This window comes from Psittacula echo (assembly GCF_963264785.1).
Source record: "Psittacula echo genome assembly, chromosome: 10".
Classification (NCBI taxonomy): Eukaryota; Metazoa; Chordata; class Aves; order Psittaciformes; family Psittacidae; genus Psittacula; species Psittacula echo.
The window spans coordinates 6411321-6431529 of record NC_137741.1 but is presented as its reverse complement, the minus strand read 5'-3'; the positions used below and the strand labels follow the sequence as shown (position 1 = coordinate 6431529).

Below are 20209 nucleotides of genomic sequence, written 5' to 3'. Positions count from 1 at the left end.
ACCTCTCTTACTTTCTCCAAAGCCAATGTCACGATGTAGGAGATGACAATCCATTCCTGGATTGATGGCCACCGTTCCATCCTCACCAAAATGATATAATTAAATAGCATCAAGTAACCGAGGTATGATATCTACCGAAAAAAGAATAAAATCATTTATGGACTTCAGGTGATGGAACCCAGGATCCTTAAACAGTTAGGCATTATTCCATTACTTGAGATGACTTAGACACACACACATGAAATCAGGCTCCACTAATTTCCATTAGGAAGTTCTGGACTAGTAGTGTAAGTCAACAGAGCTACCACTCTGTTCTCTGTAACAGCTGGTGAGAATGTCAGACTGGTGACGCTTGTGTCTCCATGCCTCACAGCAGTCTTTGATGACCAGCCATAGTAAAAACTTCAGCATTCTTGAAACTCTAGAGTTAAGAAACCGAAACAGATTGCAGGATAAAAAAAAAGGAAACAAGGCAGTAATAAACCAAAAGGTTTTCCAGGGAGAAAATTGAGTTGTCTAAAGAATGAGATAATCAATGTGAATTTTTTACCCACCATCCACCAATAGATGTAGAACAGAACAGGGAGGGATGGCTGGGAGTAGCACATGACTGGAGGGGTAGGGGTAATAAAGTCCCACACAGGCTACCTGCTTTTCTTCACCCTTTAATAATGTGAGTGAGACCCTCTAGGCCGAATGTCCTCTTTATGTGAAGCCAGAAGCATACAGACTTCGAAGACCAGTCACTACACCACCTCATCCTATACTTGTTACTTAAACTCATCTGCATGAACAGTATGTTTGCAGATAATTTGATTACTTTAAGTAGTCCCAACTCTCAGGAGCAAGTTTCTTGCTGAAGCCTAACCCACTAAAAGCAAAAAGGCTGTATTACTGTGTCAGAGAATAAACATCAAACAGAAGGTATTTAAAACCCTCTTAGCCTGAATAATGCATGAAAGTGAAGCCCACCCTAATTCTGACATTCACATGAGCATGTATGAACACACACACTGAGGCTATTCATGAAAGATTCAGCTGTTGAAGACCCTTCCTTGATCAGTTTCTCTGAAGGAAGCAGGCCTGCTGCAATGCCTGCTGCAATGCCCTCCCCATAGCTGCCATGCCCACCAGCAAAGGCCATGGCCTCCAGAGTGGAAGGAACGCACAGATGATCCAGGCTGCTGAAATGACCTCATTTGCTGGAAGAAGCAAACCACCAATTCCAAAGGACTCTAAATCAGGCCCTTTGCACCAGCTGTTTTTTTGATCTCATAAAATGTAATTTCTTTACACTGTGAAACCATGTTAAATGCTTTTCTTTGAGATTAAGTAAGAATTTTGCTTTTATATTATTAATACAAGCAGCAGAGAGGCATCAGTATAGTGTTGTGTGATTACAATATGCAAAAACTGAAAACCTACATCATAATCTGACATACTAGGTATCTGAAGTCCTAACTTTGAATAAAAAAGAAACCAGTATCCGTTTTATAGGGCACACAAAACTTATGAGTAATAGCATGAGTACTTTTTCTGTTTTATTAAAACAGAATTTAGAACCAGATAATTCCTGATGCACTGAAGAGAAAATCAGATATCTTTCAAAAATAAGTATTTTAGTTTAGATTGGTTTTAGTTATCTAAATATAAGTACCTATTAAATCTTAGCAGACTAGAATCTGTGCTTCCATGTAGGTTGCGCTCATCTGAGCCTAACTGTCAACAGAACAAACGGTTAGCACTGACACTATTGCATTAATTCTTGGAACCTAAAGTATATTTCAACATGGAACAGGAGCTGGAGACTTTAGAAAGCAAGAGAATCCAGCCTACTTTGGATTGAGTGACTGGTCTGTGGAGCTTGGCATGTGATTAGCCCAACATCGCCTCCTTCAAAGTGTGTAGCAGCTTTAGAGGCTGACAGCATAAGTGCCAGTTATTAATTCTGTTTCAATGCCTATGCATTTTTCTCTGAATAAAGGTAATGCTTTACTCATCAGATTCCATGAAAGTCAGTACTATTTACTTACTTATTACTTCGTTATTATTTTTACACTGAAACCCCTTAAGTTTCACGGGTGTGAAAAAAATAAATGTTATCAGTTTAATCATCACAACTTACTGTGTAGAACCAAAATTTGACAATAGGTGCATTATAGAATTCATAAATCTTTGTTCCAATTGGAAGGCTCTTTTGCTTTTTCTTTCCATTCTCTTCATCTCCTTTTCGGGAGCCTGTATCCACATTTGCATCCTGGAAGACCAAAGTAGTCAGTTTTCATCAATATAATAGTAAAAATAGTAATTTTCCTCAACTACAGCCCCAGTGAACTGTGAAATGCACAATGCTTCCTCTGAGTAACAGTTTCCTCTTTTGGAAAATGTAAAAATACAAAATCTGAGCAGCTACACAGGTAATTGACACATCCTGAGAATCCAGGCAAAACCCTTCCAAAACTCTTCAGATTTTCATCCTACAAAAACCATTGAGATTTTAACCAGGGTGACCTATAGCATTATCAGAGAAGTAACTACACTGAGCATTCCTGAGACAGTAGAACTTCTTAATGATTTCCATTACTGACCACATTTTCCTCCTCCTTTTCTCTGCTTTCATCATTTTCTTTTGATGTCTGGTAAGAATAATCATCGTAACTCCGAAACTCAAGGAAAAGGATGGTGGGAGGGAAGAGAATCCCCATTATAACCTGTACAACAAGAAAGAATTCAATACAGGTGACAATATTTGGTTACGTTAATAGCTACCTTAAGGCAAATCCCATAAACAACATTTTCTTTTGTACAGCATTCAAGATATTCTGCTATTGTCAAACCTACAAAAATTAGTAAGTAGTACCTATGAAGCACTGGCAATAAGGTCTTGTATGAAAGATGGCACCATAGAAGGCTTCCCATCTCCACAAATACACTGCAATTAAGAAATTCTGCTCTAAAATTAAAGGTATGCAGAGAAATTCCATGGAACGGACAAAGTGGTGGTTTGAAGAGGGCTTTGGGTTTGTTACTGGAGTTTATAGTACTTTAGTCACTTACTAAAATTAGTTTTAATAGTTAAAAATTGTTTACAAGCAATGTAAGAAGCAAGTGTCCATGTGTGGTTCATATTCTCTCTATTCCCCTTGTGTGGACCCCTAATAAAGATCTTTTTGCTTGTAGTCAACTGATTTTTAATCAAAGGTGTATGTTTTCAATGAACAGATCTCATAATTCATTGAAAGCCACAACTTCACTTCCAGATTCCAGCTATGAGAAGCCTTTTATAGATTTGTATTTTCCTTTGTCATATGGTAATGTTCCTTAGATATCCTGAATTTGGAAACCAAAAAAAATTAGCTTTAGAACAGGCATGTTCTTTAAACTTCTGTAATTAGTAAGCCAATTTGTTCTATGCATACAGTATGTATAATGGAGTATTATATGGAACAAACCATACATTTGAAAACAACTGCAGAACAGAAATACCTTAAGGCCTGGGTTTTTCCGCATGCGTAGTCGACCCATCCACATATCTGTTAGGAGCATCTGGCTGCATGTGTGAGCAATGAAGTCCCTGTGTTTAGCTGCCACAGCCAATTTCAGGCAAGTAGAATTACTCCAGTTTTTCAGCTCGTAGGTCAGAAGTTTCATGGCAATCTGCTCATCATGTTTATAGGACTGATCCAAGAGTTCAACAGCCAGCTGGCCAAAATCTCTGGAAAATGCAAGGTAAGTCCAGTGAAGTTTGATTTAGAAATCAGTGTCTGCTTGCATTTGGGGTTTTCATTCTGCTCACAGGGGATCATGTTTTTCCCACATACATGTACAAGAACAAGCACAGCTGAGTCTCAAGCTTGACTTGGGACAGCCTACAAAAGTTCCCAACAGGTTTTTATTGACCAGAAAGAATTAGCTTAGACTAATAACACCTTAAGGCCAGTTCATGTATATCATCAGATAGCCCTTTATGTGAGTAAACCCTGAAAATAACTGTGAAATAAAACTAGCTAGTTTTACAGAGAGAGAAACTGAAGAATGTGTTGTCAGAAAAAATGCAAGTTTTCTCATTGCTCATGTTGCCTTCAGATTCTGAGATGACATTTTAGCTCATTTACTCTTGATAAATTGACTCCAAATGGCATTCTGCAAACACACATTCTAGAAATCAATTGTACTTTACTAGAAGTAAAGCTTCTCAGCAGGTCAGACAACCCCCTATATCAAGTAGATACAAAGTCTGCTCTGCATCTACTAACTTTGAGTTGTTGTCCAGATCCTGAGAAATGTCATCCACCAGCTCACTCTCAGAAGACTCATGGGCCATAGACTTGTAGAGTTTGCAGGCCACCAGTGCCTTGGCCATGGTTTCCTCTCCTCGCTGCCAAAGGAAAAGTGCCATCTTTTGCCGTTTCATCAGCACAGCCCACACCATCAGCTCATGAAAGGGATACTGGAAGCGGCTGACTTCTGGGTCATCCACATCAATATCGATCTCTTCCTCCTTCTTCTTCTTTTTCTTCTTCCCTTTGGCGGGAGGCTCATCATCCTGGGGAGAAAAGGAGAAAAAAATGTTCCCATTAATTTTTTACAGCTTACCTGACAATGACACCATACACAGAACAAGTATTTAAAGGACGTATTAATAGTTAAATATCTAGTTTGTTTTTGCTGTTTGCTACAATGAATGCTAACAGCAATAAAACTATGAAGAACATGTAACAGAGCATGCAGTAGGCCAGTATACACACAGCTTACTATTTTATTCAGAGAACCATTTCTTGCATACTTAATTACAAGTCACCCATCTTGGATAAGTACAGTAGAACCCTATTGTACTGAAGACATCATTTTATACTGCATTGGAAATAGATCTCTTCCACATGTGTAACTGCAATTTCATTTGCAGTAAGTTGTTGCAAGTTCATTTGCAATAAATTAATATTTAATGAATTCCTTTGCAGTGCAAATGGAACTTCAACAAACCTGAATTCACTATGAATAGGTTCCACTGGAATTTCTGATTTGATATGTCTGCATCTATTCCTGAAGAACAGTGCTGCATATCTTACAGGTACCAAAGCAGTTTTCAGATGACATGCAGGTGGAGAGAGTGGTAACATGCAAATTGAGAAGACAAGCAGACAGCATCCTTAAGAACAGCAAGATACTAAAGGGAGTCTTCACCTTTGAATAGCAATCTCCTCTTATGTATGCAGTGGAAACGGAGGGTATAAGTATCCCATTTCTTAAAGGGATAGGGAGGATAGGCCATTACTACAGGAACCAACATGGAAGTAACTGAAGGGAAGTACTGACAATGAAGCAGGATCCTGAAGGGAGAAAAGCCAGGATTGGGAAAATTAGGGCTATAAATAATGTAGGAAGAACATTGCATATATAGGTGCAGACAGAGCTCATCATCACTGTACACCTTGATTCCAGACTCAGAAGAATATTGAAAGTAAAAGCAATTACCATTCTCCAAAATTAGTTCCTGTTCAAGCAAGTTCAGCATAATGCACTATTTTTCCCCAAAATAAAAACTGAAATGCAAACTGAGGGTTCAGCCTCACACCCCACGTTTCAAAGACAACTCTTCAGCTCAACAATGAAGAGCTCTCTCTTCCAGCAGTTTTAAGAACTGCAAGTGGTGACTTCTGTCTCTTATGGAAAATTCAGGAGTCTCTATTTGCATGCACATGAAGAGTGGTAAGCATCTCAAATGGAGGACCAAGGATTAGGTCCTCCTCAAACTAAAAAAAAAAAATCAAATCAAAACAATACCCTGGGTAAGAAAGACAAAGTTCTGAGGAGACTAAATTTCCTGGTTTAGGGCTGTAAATCAAAACAACCTCAACACTTTGAGTCATGTCAATTTACTGACCGCTTCAGCAAAAGAAATATCAATTTTTCTTTTCACTTTTTCGTTCTTTTGGAAGAAAGGAAAGGGCTACAGCCACTGACAAGTGGAGAAAACACTTTGGTTTGTGCCATGTAAGCCATTTCTCAATGAGAGAAATAGCAAAATCGACTTCTGGAGAAGCACTAAGCAACCTATATGTGATCAATGCTGATAAAAAAATGGTCACACCTCAAGGGCTGAGCTTTTGGCCTTGAGCCATTAGAAAATAGGAAGCTGATCAGAGAGTTTAAACATAATTTGGACTTCCTCCATAGAGAAGAAAGCTCATCTGCGTGGGGAAACAGAGGCTTTGTGGTGAGTTTAGTTCCCATCAAATGTGACTCAAGCAACAGGTACATACACTCTGTTCTAATACTATCACTGTGTTAATAAAAGCATACTTCATGAGAAATGTACTTAGCGTTTTTGTGTAAATGATCTATGATAAAACTTCATTTACACACACATTGTTACTTCATGGTTAAAGGGAGTATGACCATAAGCACTGCTGGATCACATTTTCTTTTCAATACCATAAATTTTCACATCTGAATGGTTAAATCTACAGCATGCTCCAACACGGAATGTGTTATTACATAATAGTGCTAAAAACTGCCTAAAGACTGTTGAGCAAAGCTTTAAGCAGCTCTCAAAACCCTACCCATTAAAAACAGTCCAAAGTATCTCATAGGCTGTTTTCAAAATAGATTTTGTCTAGTACAAATTTACTTTACAGTAATAGTGCAAAAGCTAACAGCAAGAGCAGAACTTCACCAAGAAATGCTCTGATAAAAACCAGTGTTTTCCCATAAATCCAACTTACCTCCATTCCTAGTAGTTTAAGAGCTTTTGGCTGAATATTAAAAATAAAAAAGAAAATTAGTTAGATGGGAAGGAAAATTCGAAGACCAAGGAAAAACATTTACAAATGTACAGTATTTATTATTAAATTTACTATTCTAAATAATTGTACCAATAGTGGTACATTTAATTAATCTCATTCTAAATTGTATTTTCAGGAAGCCAATGGGTTAGGAAATATTTTCCATCCTGCACGCAAAGACTTTGATTCACATGGAAGAGTTAACTGAATCATTCCAGAATATACTGCTTTGAGAATGAAAATCACCACTTGATCACAAAAGATTGATAAAAATAGTGCTTCTAAGCACACATGGGTTAAATATACCCATTGGGAACAGTAAAAAAATATAACAGATCTTGAAACCTCTCACAATCTCCGACTAAAAAAAAAAAATCCCTCTGTTCAATTGCAAAATCTCTGGTTTACATTTTCTCTAAAGGTTTATTTGTCTGTTCCATCAGATAATACTACACCATATATGTACTATACATCAGCTACATGAGTGGCCTTCTGATCATCTGTGGGACTTTCTGTAATTAGGAAGCTTCACTTGACCTTCAAAGCTGAACCAAACAAATAAATAAGCTAATGAAGAAAATTATTCTATTTGCTTAGAACAGACTTTTTATCAAAGCAAGGACTATGCTTGATAGTCTCAGTATTGGTACTAAATATACTAAAATTGGTACTAAAAATACTAAATATACTAAAAATACTAAAAATTGGTACTAAATATACTAAAAATACTAAATGCCCTACTGAGACTGCAGTGGCTTCCATACAGAACAGTTCTTTACATGACTTCGTGTAACAGCTCTTCTGTATTCTGATGAACACTCTGCCTCACCCAAGCTAAGATGCTGTTGGCTAAGATGACTTGATCAATAGGCCTGGCTTGATCAGCACAGTTTACAGGTATGAGAGCTACACCTTCAAGTAGGAGTAAGTAACTATGCAAACACCGCAGTTAGAAATGCTTGGATTGTAAACTACTGGAATGGGAGGAAATTCACCTCCAGATCAATGTATTTACCACCTTTTGGGTCCTCCCATCCTTTAACATGTTTTTACAGGTTCCTTGTACCACTTCGCTACCAGAGTTTCAACTTCGGTCTTGCAGCATTTGTTTAGAATTAACACGTAATGTTTCACAAAGACAAAGAACAGTGTTACTTAGTTTTTATCATCAGCACGATGGCCACATCCAGAATGAACTCATTCTTACCCTCTTTGGTCCAAATAAATTATTATAAAGAGTCCGAAAACTTTTTCGTGTATAGTTGCAGCGGTAAGCTCCACCCATGAGATATTCAAGTACAAGACCAATATCTATGAGGCTGATATGATAATCTGGTGGAAGATTTCCCTACCAAAAATTAAAAAAGAAAAAAAATAAGGACTTCGGATAAAAAAACATTAACATACATTAAAATGCAAGGCTAGACATATAAGTCATGCTCAAGTTGGTACATGGGTATTATTTACAGCCACTGGTTTCAGCCACTGAATGTTTGTGTGACAACTGATTCACATAATAGAATTGGAAGGGGCAGAGTTTTTTTGTTTTGCTGTTGGCAGAATTTATAGTTGAGGCCAAATTTTCATTTGGTTTACTTGTACAGTCTGTCAGCGTCCATACATGCTTGAGTTGTTTGCAAGGGTTATATTGATGAAATAAAATAACTTTGTATTGATTACCATTAATCCAGTATAAAAGCATAACTTAATTTCATGATGAATATCAGGCATACTTTACCTCTTACGGTAACTTATGTTTCACCATAATATTATCTACAGAGTTAAGATTACAACGCAGAATATGATTTACATTAATGTGCAAGCCAGAATCAAAGAAAAAGGGAGACTATAATTTCCATCGTTACACTTAAAAACTGGATAGTGGTACTGACTCTGCTAGAAACATGAGCTGAAAACTGCTCCATTGTTCAAGCTACATCCTACAACAATAACTGATTCTACAGCACCACCGAGCAGTTGCTATGATGAAAAAACTACATCCTAAGCAGACACATCACCTCCATGTTAACCCAACCGAATCCCCGAGACTGCCGCTGAATGAGTATGAATGCAATGAAAAGGAGACAGACAGAAAGCAGAACGCAGAAGAGCATTAGTAACACTCAAAAAGACAAACACTGAGTGAAGTATTGTGCTATGAAGCAGATGAATATGAATTATACATTAACTCAGTACTTTGCAATTCCCACATCTAAACCTCCCTGGAATAAATGGGAGTTTTCCTTGCAAAAAGGAATACAGGCTATTCATGTAGCTGAATTTTACTGAGTAAAAGCCCCAAACCCTCGAACAGAGCAAATATGACAACAAATCTTACAGCGACCCTATTCATGTATAATGAACAGATTTACATGCAAGGGAAACACATGTATAACAAATTTAGGATGTGTAGCATTGAGAAACAGAACAGATTTTCTCCCAGGAAAAAGTAGGTTTGATGGGAGAAAAGTAATTAAAAAACCCAAACCACAAAAGGACACAAACAAAAGGAAACAAATTCTGTGCTCATGAGTGGGGCTTCTAGTTAACCCAGCAGGCCTTTCATTCCACTCCTCCTTTGGCTTAAACCATGACAATGCTGCATTGGGAGCTTCTTGTAGAGAAGAAACAGTATCAACCTGCATCTCACATGACATATTACACTGATAGGAGCTAAACTTTCATTTTCTTTGTTTTTAAATTCCTTGCAGAGCAGGACAGCCATACCTGATTTAGACTGACATCACTGTTTGTCAGTGTGATGTCAATCACATTACGATTGACATCGTTGTCAATCTTTCCTTTTCATAACAGCTGCCATTTAATTTCAAATGTCTGCTTTCCCCCATACTACATTTGCTTTTGCTGTTGACTCACACGGTTAATGTAACCATGCAGATGTAATGCTAGGAGTCAAACTTACCTTTTTCACATCTCTGACTAGCAAATGTAGTGTATTTGGTGGACCCAATCTCTGAAACAAAAACCATTCACAGTCCATTAGATCTTCAATTCTTTAGATTTTTGGCATACACAAATGTAACTGCTGGGGGAGTGAGCGAGTGTCTGTGTGGTTCTCAGTTACTGCCTGGCTTAACACATGACAGGCTAGAAGGAATATTGATGATGAGTTCTGCAACATGCTAAAAACAAAAGTTGTCATGTAAATACTTTCCAAATTTACAGGCTTATTCAGTAATATTGCAACATATACATACAGAAAAAGGAATTGAGATTAAAAGTACATGGCCACTACGAGCTGGTATTAAACTTTTACTATCTACATTAGTTCTTTAAGTGTTCCAAAGGTGCATTTTAAATACATCACTATATTTACACAGCAAATCACAATAGCTTCTGAAAGTTGATGTATATGTGTATATGTAGAGATACAACAGAGCACTGTATGTAGTAGCAACATCTCCCATTACTGCTATCCAACAACTGTGTATTGTCAGGACTCGGAACTTTTTGGGGAAAAAAAGAAAGCGTGTCTCAGAAGGAGAAGAAGAAAAAGAGCAACCCTGTGAAATATAGTAGCAAAGATATCACAGTGCATTTTATTATTTCTGCTCACTTACAGTATTATAAAGTTCTTCCAGTCGAGGAATAGTGAGGAAGTGCTGCATGTTCACTCCATTCTCAATAAGGAGTTTCACAAAGTCCACCCGATCCAGAACCAGTGCATCCAGCATAGCCTGCTCCAAGGAGTTCACCTGCATTGCAGAATGGAGAATGTGAGACTATGTGAGCACAGAAGAGCTGGTTGGCTAACAACCACAAACATTTTCATTAGGATATTCCCAAGTTCCCAAATATGCTGATTAATCTGTAAGTGAAAACACCATTTGACCCATATGCAAGTCGATGCAGATGGTAGAGTTTTCCAACAAAGTCTTGGGCAAGAGGAAAGCAGTGAAATAAACCTTTAGCAACACAACTGTAGCTTTTAGTTTAGTATTTTTAACTAAATGAGACATACCATGTTTGATACATTACGTGGAAGAGATCTGCTTGCTCAACATGATAAAAACAAGTTAGAATGTAAGGAAAATGCACTGTATATGTTTAAAATTATGTTGACATAATTTCCCTGATAACTCACATATGTATCATCTACTCAAACTGCTGCCTCCCAGAGAAAAGACAGCATATAATGCCAAAATACTCAAATCATTTGGAAAGAAGCACTTCCTCTTCCTTCACCAACTTAGCTTTTCTTTTGGAAAATGTTGGTCAGGAAGCCTAATGGGTCTTCCCTTACTATATTCTAAGAGGTTAGAACTCAATAGGAGAGGAAAAAGCCCCTTGAGCAGCAGTCCCCTTGACAGATGAACTTCAGACAACAGACCAACCTAACCTACTGCAAATGGAAAACAAAGCACTTAAAAACAGAGATGTTTCAACTGCCTTCATTGGAGAAATAGCATGTACAAGACAGGATAAAGATGTTCACTGGTGTTCTTCCTTCGGGCAAGCGCAAGGAAGAAGATGAAGCAGACAAGCACTGAGTTGTACTGTTGTGATATGGCTGCATATGGTGCACATAGGATGAGAGAGGGTTTCCTGGCTCAGAGACTGAACAGTATCCTTTGCAGTATCTACTGCTGATCTTGTAAGAATGCGCAAATGATCATTCTATGGAAAGAAAATGTATATTTTCTGTCTCTCTTTGTACTCCAGGATGAAAAAACCCAACAAAGATTAAGGAATTCTTCAACAGTCTTAACACAAATACTTTCACCTCACCCAGTTCAGGAGCTCAAGCTTTCTTGGGTCTGTTTCTTCTTCTGGCTCTTCTTTTGTCTTTCCTCCCTTTTTCTTCCCTTTTCCTTTCCCTCTGGCTGCTTTAGTCTGAGCAACTGGAGATTTCTTTTCCTTCTCAGGAGCTGTACCATCAGGAGCTGTAAGGCTACCTATAGGCTGTATTTAATAATGCATTAGAAGTGACTCTTTCTTTGAATACACTCCTATTGAACTTGCTCCCCAGTCACCACTTCCTGCAGGCAGTCAACTAGAAATGGTAACTTTTTTCAGAATAAGGACCTTTTCACATAGTCACGGCTTTACAGCTTTTTAAGTCTGTTATGTCTAAGATAGTCACCAACACAGAAAGTCCCAGTAGAGAAGCAGGCAGGCTGCGGAGGATTTATCTCATAAAATCAGGGCAAGAGGACTAATACACAGGCAAAGACACTTCAGTTTTGTGACATTTCAGTTCCTTTGCTCTCAGTGAAAGCAAAAGAAGCAATAGTTGTCAAATAGCAACAAGCAGGATAGGAACTGGACAGAAAGAGCTTAAGACGAATGTTGCCAAATAGCATCCATGCTGTGGAGACAAAAAGGAGAGGAAAGAGAGCCGCTCTCTCTTCTCTCTTTTCTCAAAGGAAATGGTCCATTTACATTCTGCAAACAAGATTTCTGTTTATACCTCTTCAGACATGTTTACTCTTTGCAATGTTCTTCCCCCTTCCAACCTGTCTGCCCAAGACGGGCAGGCAAACATCAAATAACTTGACGCTACTTGTCTGTGATTTGGAGGCTTAACTTGCTCCAGCTAATGCTTAGGTTATATAACCTCCAGAAACACAAAGTGGATTATAACTACCCATGCTCTGCACAGAGAACCACAGAGCTGAGCCTTCAGCAAGGCTTGTTTTCTGTGGTTTTGTTTATCCTGAAAAAGTAATCTCTGCCTAGCTCCCATAAATCCATTTGCAAGCCTGGGCAAAACTGCAACTGCCAACTTGCACAGCACAGGCTAGTCTGAAAGCAATCATCATGGATTTGAATCCCAAGTGGCTGATACTGTTTCTACAAATTGCTGCAGAGTTTAAGTGTAAAACAGACCAAAGCAGTAGCTGGCTTCAGCTGCTAGGTGGTACCTCTGAATCTAACCACAATAATATAGAGATTAGAGTATTCTGTCAAAATAAATGTTATCTAGTAATAGTACGTCATCACTTTCAGGATAATTAAATCCTCTCTATATAAGCATTTTAATGAACCTTGTGTACCAGAAACACCACATTAAGTGAAAGACTGGAACAGCACATGCAGCAGTATTTGTTTAAATGTAATTATATGGGCTTCCAAATGAAATAAATCCCATTGTTATTTATTGCATGCATATGAACGTGAGAGAGGCGTATGTAAAGGATTTTAGTTATACAGATGAACAGAGGCACTGCAGTGTTTCACCACTGACTTCAGCTGCTGCACAATCAAACTCCAATAATTTGGAAAATAAAATCCAATTTCAGGACCTGCAGGTTTACTGAAGATCTGCTTCTTAGTTCATTTGGCACAGCTCTGCCTGTCAGAGGCCTATTTTTCTGCAATGGTTTCTTCTGGTCAGCAGGATTTTGCTCCATTAATCCAAATAGATATTTTCACAAGCTGTTTACTAAGCAAGCAACAGAATTCCTTCTCAGCAGCTCCATGAATTTCCAGGCCACATGTTTTTCTTGGTAGCTGGCGACCTTGCCAACTACTAGCATATGTCCATGACACCAAACCCTAGAAGGACTCTGAAATAAGGTTATTTTCCTGCTTGTCATGAAATTGCTTTTCTTTCTCTCACAGAGTTTAAATTATTGTTCAATATTTGCCAATGGCAGTATAAGGTAATTTCAAAACAAATAGGTCATTCTTAATTACTAAGGTATCCTACATCAGTTCAGCATAAACCAGAATGTAATATTGTTTCTCATGCCAACAAAATTCAAGCTGGGAATATTCTACCACTTGTTTTAAATGTCTAACAAACAATATGACTGGGAAAACTTTGTCTTACTGGCCAGTGGTGTCCAAAGACAAAGATCTGGCTGCGTGCAATGTCTACACGATTCCAGGCCAAAGCCAAGCTGAGCTGGTCTGGAGCAGATGCATTGGTACCTGAAGAGAAACATGCAGATGTCCAGTATTTCATGCCTGGATTCATCAAATCGATTTATAGCATCTTCCATTTAATCACATAATCCTAATTTCAAAAGGATTAATGAGATTCTCTCTCTTTTTTCCTTAAAACTCCACACTGACTTTATATTCTGATGCAAAGATAGACATCTAACTGTTCTAAAAGACTGCTTCTCCCAGCTCCTCTGGCTGATGCTGTGAATAGGAGTCCAGTAATTCCTTTATTTTTCAGCTTTGGGGACTCCAGTGATCCCATATTGAGCCCATATCAGCTACTATCTACCTGCAGACAAAAAACAGTTGTTTCAGCAAACATAACAAACTCAAAATAAATATGGAACCGATCATAAATTTTGCCCTAAGGCTTATAGAGCACAATCTGAGATCTGGGAGAGTCCAGATAGTCTTTTAATCTTCCCACCTGTTTTTCTAACTTTATTAATACAGGCTAGAAGTGCAATAAAGTGTGTTGAAATATGAGTGGTAAAGCTGTTGCAGCATTCCCATCCCAGGCTTTCAAGTGAGGAAAGCCACACAAAACTTTCAATACAGATTTTATGCCTCAAGCTAATCTGAGCCTTAAACCAAGCATGTTCAGGTTACTAGCTAGAATTCAAGTGAACAAATCAAAGACTTAAACATCAAGAGTGAACCTCAGAGTATAGGACTCTGAGGTTCTTAGGATCAGTCTGTGCATTCTTCCTAACTGATTCCAAAACCCACCTTTTAGGAGAGCAGTTAGGATAGACATCTCAATGTCCTGCTGCCCTTCAGACCCCATACGGAACACAGTAATCTAAAGGGTAGCATAAAACCAAAACCACACAATTACAACACATAAAAGAGAGAGACTAAACATGTAGGTAGAAAAAAAGAGAAAAATGGTGAAGGTTTATTTTTTTTTAAGACGAGATTTTTCAAAAAGCACAGCTCCATTCACTTTTTTTTTTTTTAATGAAATTTCATTGTCACAGGAACATTTAATTAAATTCTTCCAATAAACTTATCGTCAAGTGTCCCTGCACTGGTAAACATGACAAGTTTGACTGAATTCTTCACCATACCAGTGAACTTTGAAAGGTGGTGCTAAAACTGCCATGCCAAACTTTTCTCTGGCAGTTCCATTATTTTCCAGTAGTAATGGAAATGTCAGCTTGGAAATGGAAATGCTAGGTATCCAAGAGCACTATCATAGCATTAATTTTATTGACAGTAACACTCATATATGTTTAGTTGCAGGATACGCTACATATTGACAACAAAATAAGCAGAATCAACTAATAAAGAAAAGCAATTATTCTTTCTAGGCACATCTGCTGAATCTGTTACAATTCACTGATTTTAAAAACATTAGTTTGTATAAAGCTTAGCCAGCAGACTACATATTAAAAGATTAATAATTCAAAAGCAGAATAACCTCATATTCTGAGTTAATTAAGTCAATCCTGAAGACAGAAAAAATAACATTCTTCATTTCCCAAAAGCACCTCTTCAAAGCAGATGCTAGCGTTAAGTACTGGGAATAGCAATTTTCTGAACAGTTAGAATTAACCTTGTATGAACACAAGATGCATGACATTAGAAGAGACAAGAACTAAAGGAAAAAATATAATTACCAAGAAAGCAAAAAAAATTATCAACAAATGCAAACCATAAGCCTGTTTGAGATGCACAGTCTGAATTTTGCTGAGTAAATCAGGCCTGCATAGGAAGTGGAAAACTATGTGTTGAAATTGAATTATTTAGTTGTTATCTTGACATGTATAGATACGTAAGTAAGCACTTCCTTGGCAGCCGAGAGCAACACTTTAAAGAAAAGTCAGAGGCATGAGCCAATGCCCATCATAATCTCTGGGAGAAGGCCAGCTTTTTGGAGCGTGGAGAACATAAAAGTGGTAGAAAGTCTGCAGACAACCTGATGATTGCCTGACACAGATTGCCATCCCAATCCTACGTCATTTCAATTGTCACAGGACACCCTCCTGAAAGGTGTTGAGAATGCCTTTGTAGATTAATTCTAAGAGCCACTGATGTGTTTTCATGTGTTCCTTGACCCAGCCAAAATCCCCTAACCTTACTGAATATTTTGTACCAGCTTTACCTGAGAGAGACTGGGTTCTATGGGCATGTCTATGGCAGCAAATATGTAACAGTAGAGCTGGCACTAAACTTTGAGAAATAATTTTAATTAATGTTTGAAAATTTTCAAAACCTATTTTAGTGTCCATCTCTCCAGATCAAGAGAAGGAAAAAATAGCAAACATCATTAAACTTCATAATGTAACCTTCCTTATGTTCTGAATTCTTTGTTAGCCATCCTTCTTTTGATGTGAGACTTAAAGTTGTTGAAAAGTAGAACAGGACATCTCAGAGTTCATTCAGTGGATATGATGAATGAATTTCTGGAGGCTTTTGTACTCCTCTCTGTTCCTTGACTGGAACATCAGGCATAGTTCTAATCTGATAAAAGTGATGGCCTTATTTCCAGTGTCTAATTACTCAAGAGTAATGTAAAAATTATGCCTTGATTGGCACTTTGATTGCTGGGAGCAGCTTGTATAAAAAAAGAGGACTAGTACAAACCTTGATGCACAGATTTGAGGAAATTTCTTTGCATTATGCTTAGTACCCATGTGCTGAGTTCAGCTGTGTGTTCTATCACTCTAAGTGGGGATCAAGTGGTCTTTCTTGTGTTAACCCTTCACTCACTAATAAACATCAAGTCAGTATGAAACCACACACCACAAAAAGATGGAACCAGAAGCATGCCTGTGCATGGTAGTGCACACTTCTTTGGGTACCAGAGCAGGATTTATTATCTGTCATTGAACAAACAAGCAATTACTTCTACAAATCAAAGTTTTGCATCATCTGTTGGAAACAGTATTAAACTTGGGAAGACCAGAGTTCAGAGTTTGTCTCCAAGCAGATCAAAGACAGGAAGTCTTTGGAAGCTCTCTGGAAGTAAAACACATTTAGTTTTAAGGGAGCTTGAAACACCATTTTCCTATGAACTCAAAAAAACCCTCCCTCTTTTCTCAGCCTCATGACGCAAGTTTCATCTGTCATTCAAACAGTTACTTTACAGCTTCTGTTGCTCTAGATGTCACTTCGTTAGTGATACAATGAGGCATCTTGACGAGTGAAAATTCCCTGCATTTCGCACTGTAATTCAGTAGCAAGTTATTTGATTCCTTACACACAGTCTGAACATCAGGCTGTGGTAGTTCTCTTGTTTCTATCCAATAGAAATACACAACTCCATAAAAAAAGATAAAAATATCAGCCATGCCAGTTCCAGCTGTAATTAAAACAAACAAAAAAACCCCCACAACCCCCACAAAATTTCCACCAGACTGTTCATCTGCTATGGGAACAGCTGCTTAGGATTTGCATGAAAGAATGAAATTGAATTATACCAGGACTCCACGGGGAGGTCAGACTTACAAAAATTCACTAAGACAATCACTCAGAGGAAAACACTCAAAGATTCATTTTCCCTGCAAAAGCATAGGCACAGTGAACACAATACAAGATACTGTTCACAGACAACACATGAGAATGTTAGAGATTTTCCTTTCCTGAACACACTTTTCTCTGCAGCTGGGATATGGCAGACAGGCAGGAACCTGAATGAGTGGTACAGTACATACAGCAGGCCTGCAATAGTCCAGGATCAAGCATGGCTGGGATCTTTGAGAACACTTAATGTTTCGATTTTTTCTGAAAAACTTGAGTTGCCCATTTTAATTGAATTAAAGGTTGTTAAAGAGTAACTGCATCAGAAGACCAAAATTGTGCTGATGCCCTCTGAATGTGCACTGCACCAAGGAACCCTTTCCTCAATTATCTTTCCTCTACTTTCTGCAGTTGGTCCTGGTTTTAGTACATTCACCTCAGTGTCTTAGTCTGCCTTGCTGAAGCCCATGAAAAAAGACTCCTATCAACTCACATAAAAAAGAATCCTTAGAGGCTTTCCTTTCTTGTCCTGTCCTTATGAATGAATGATTGTGTACATTTATGGAGCTATAGGAAAGAAAAAGGTTCAACTGTAACCCTGGGAGAACAGCACTTAAAAGGACTCTATGAAGTTTGCTCACAGAAATTATCTTTGTGAACTACTTTTAGGAGACTTACAAGTTCTTTTTTTTTCATGCATTCCATAAGAATGATGAACAGCTGATGAGCTTGATTCCTGTTGTAGTTAAAGGTTTTCTGGATGGTAACTAGAAGCTGGTCCCTAAGGGATTCGCTTATTATCCTAAATGAAAAATGAGACATAAAAGAAGACATTGCCAGGATTAGTATCTATTCAGGCAGCTTGGTGTTTGAGAAACGAATTTTCACCCACCAGTGCAATGACTTTATTTTGAAATAAATAAATGAAAACACACAGCATTTTTGCATTCGATGCAGGTAAGAATGAAGAGTTAACAGCAACCAGGAAATTCAAATCCAGACTGGCTCTTGTGTATCTCAGTACTTCAACATCGAGTAAAAACCTGGCAGGGAACTTGAACTATCCTTTCACCCTGGAATAAATAAAGGTAGCTCTTACTCCTGTTATGTATTATAGATACACTTCTGTTAAGAAGTTCAGTCTTCAGGATTTCAGCAGTACACCTTACAGGACCCCTACCTATACCTCTAATATATTGCAAGGCCCTTTGCATACAGCTAAAACCCCCCAAAGTATTTCACATTACTGGTATGTCACCTTGGTTGTCTTGGTTATCTTCTTAAACAGAGGATTTAAATTGCTAGTGTATCTGAAACCTCATAATATCCATGTAATTAAAGAAATTAGATCAAAAACATTCTAGAAAGGTCAGAAATGTTTGATGTCTCAAAGCAAACTGAAACAGAGCCTTTCAGTCTTCATCCATTTCCTAATACAACACATGTATTTTCAGGTGATGGTGAACACAACCAGCAGGCATTCAAAGCAGTGGGCAGCTCAGCCTGTGAAGTGCAGTAAAATTAAAGCTCATTGTGAGAAAATTATTCATTTAGACAGCAAAGTTCACAAAAACTTCTCACTGCAGACTTGCCTTCCCAAATGAACATATTTATCTCATCAGAATTACTGGAAAGGGAAATTGGACACTGCATCAGATGTACTGGGAAAGGAGGAATGAGAAATCAAAAAAAAAAGTAGGAAAGTTTGATCTAAGCTAAGGAGCTTGGTCAGCAGAAAGGGAAACCAAATTGCTGAATAGTAAATACTGCTGGACGGATTACATATGTACTGTGTGTAAACATCAAAATAATCCAGCATTAGACTGCCCTCCCAATATATATTCAGCAAATAACATCCACACTGCTCAACAATAGTGGTTGTCTGCTTAATATTTAATCCAAGCTAAGCTCCAGCTTCAGTCAAGGAAGTAGGCTGTTTCTTCAGTGCAAGACAGGTGTGCTGTACCCTAATCAAGATAATACACTTGGGTTTTGCCTGAGTTTGGCAAATACTGATATTAACAATGACTTGTCTGAAAGAAGCAGCATTTTAAATTAAAAATGCGCTCCACTTAAGAGTACTGTTAGGCCAGATCTACTCTACAGAGCAGATGAGCTTAATGCTGCTAGTATAGGCTTTGTATCTTCTTTAAACTAACCATACTTCTATCAACCACAGGGGCAGACAACCAATCATACAAACAACAGGCTCCAGAAAACTGGATTAGAAGTGACTTTTACAGATTCATTTGGGCAATGGACAGGAGGGCTGTGGAGTAGAATGCTCCAGAAAACATACTCCATGTTCATGACATCAGGCAGCACTGCCCTGAAGAACCATCACAGACAAAAAATAGCAAGAGAATGGAAGGCAGCCCAACATTTTTCCAGCTGGTCTGGCACTCTTGGAGAATGAAGCTCATCCACACAACACTAGAATCAGCCAGCACAAACTTTGCAAATACATGCACTAATTAACCTCAGCCCTGGCCTGAGAAAAAGAGTAATTCTTGGCAACCGTTTGTTCCTTGCTTCTAACATGCCCAACCCAGCACCAAATACAGTGCAGCAAAAGGTGACAGAGCTTGTGTGACAGTGTGCTGCCCTGAGACCACGCTTATTTCACTGAGACCATGCTTTATTTCAATGGACTATCAAATACATTCCAAGTGGCAACAATTCCTACCCATTAATGCCAGGACTAAGATCAACAGGCAACAAAAGTTGACTGACAGCAGAATGCCTCTGCTAGCAGCATTTTTGAGCTGGTTTTCTAATGAAGCTTTAATGAAAGCAAGGCATCTAGTCCTACACTGTCCTCCTCAGCAAGACACAGCTTCGGTGAAGATCTCGAAATCTTACCCTCCTTCTTCTGAATACTTGTGTGCAAACGACAGAATATCGGATGCTCGTCCACTACCATCACATATCACGACAGGGAGAGGGGGTTCTTCTCGTAGGCACTCTAATACAATGGAGATCACATTGGGACCCCCTTCCACTATGAGCCCAACTACTGGAACACCTTGTCCCAGCCCTGCAAAAAC

General features: G+C 38.3%; 1 protein-coding gene across 1 annotated transcript in view; it reads right to left on the bottom strand.

Moving 5' to 3' along the window:
• Positions 1-20209, bottom strand: part of TRPM1 (transient receptor potential cation channel subfamily M member 1) — a gene marked incomplete at both ends in the record, with an annotated part of 76839 nt that overhangs the window by 13227 nt on the left and 43403 nt on the right. Inside the window, 14 exons of the mRNA XM_080626432.1 lie at positions 3-131; positions 2126-2257; positions 2589-2711; positions 3487-3715; positions 4257-4546; positions 6726-6755; positions 7993-8133; positions 9709-9759; positions 10367-10501; positions 11535-11708; positions 13582-13682; positions 14427-14499; positions 17841-17964; positions 20025-20199. Of these exons, the coding sequence (XP_080482558.1) occupies positions 3-131; positions 2126-2257; positions 2589-2711; positions 3487-3715; positions 4257-4546; positions 6726-6755; positions 7993-8133; positions 9709-9759; positions 10367-10501; positions 11535-11708; positions 13582-13682; positions 14427-14499; positions 17841-17964; positions 20025-20199 (1907 nt within the window). The remainder of the gene's footprint in view (positions 1-2; positions 132-2125; positions 2258-2588; positions 2712-3486; positions 3716-4256; positions 4547-6725; positions 6756-7992; positions 8134-9708; positions 9760-10366; positions 10502-11534; positions 11709-13581; positions 13683-14426; positions 14500-17840; positions 17965-20024; positions 20200-20209) is intronic.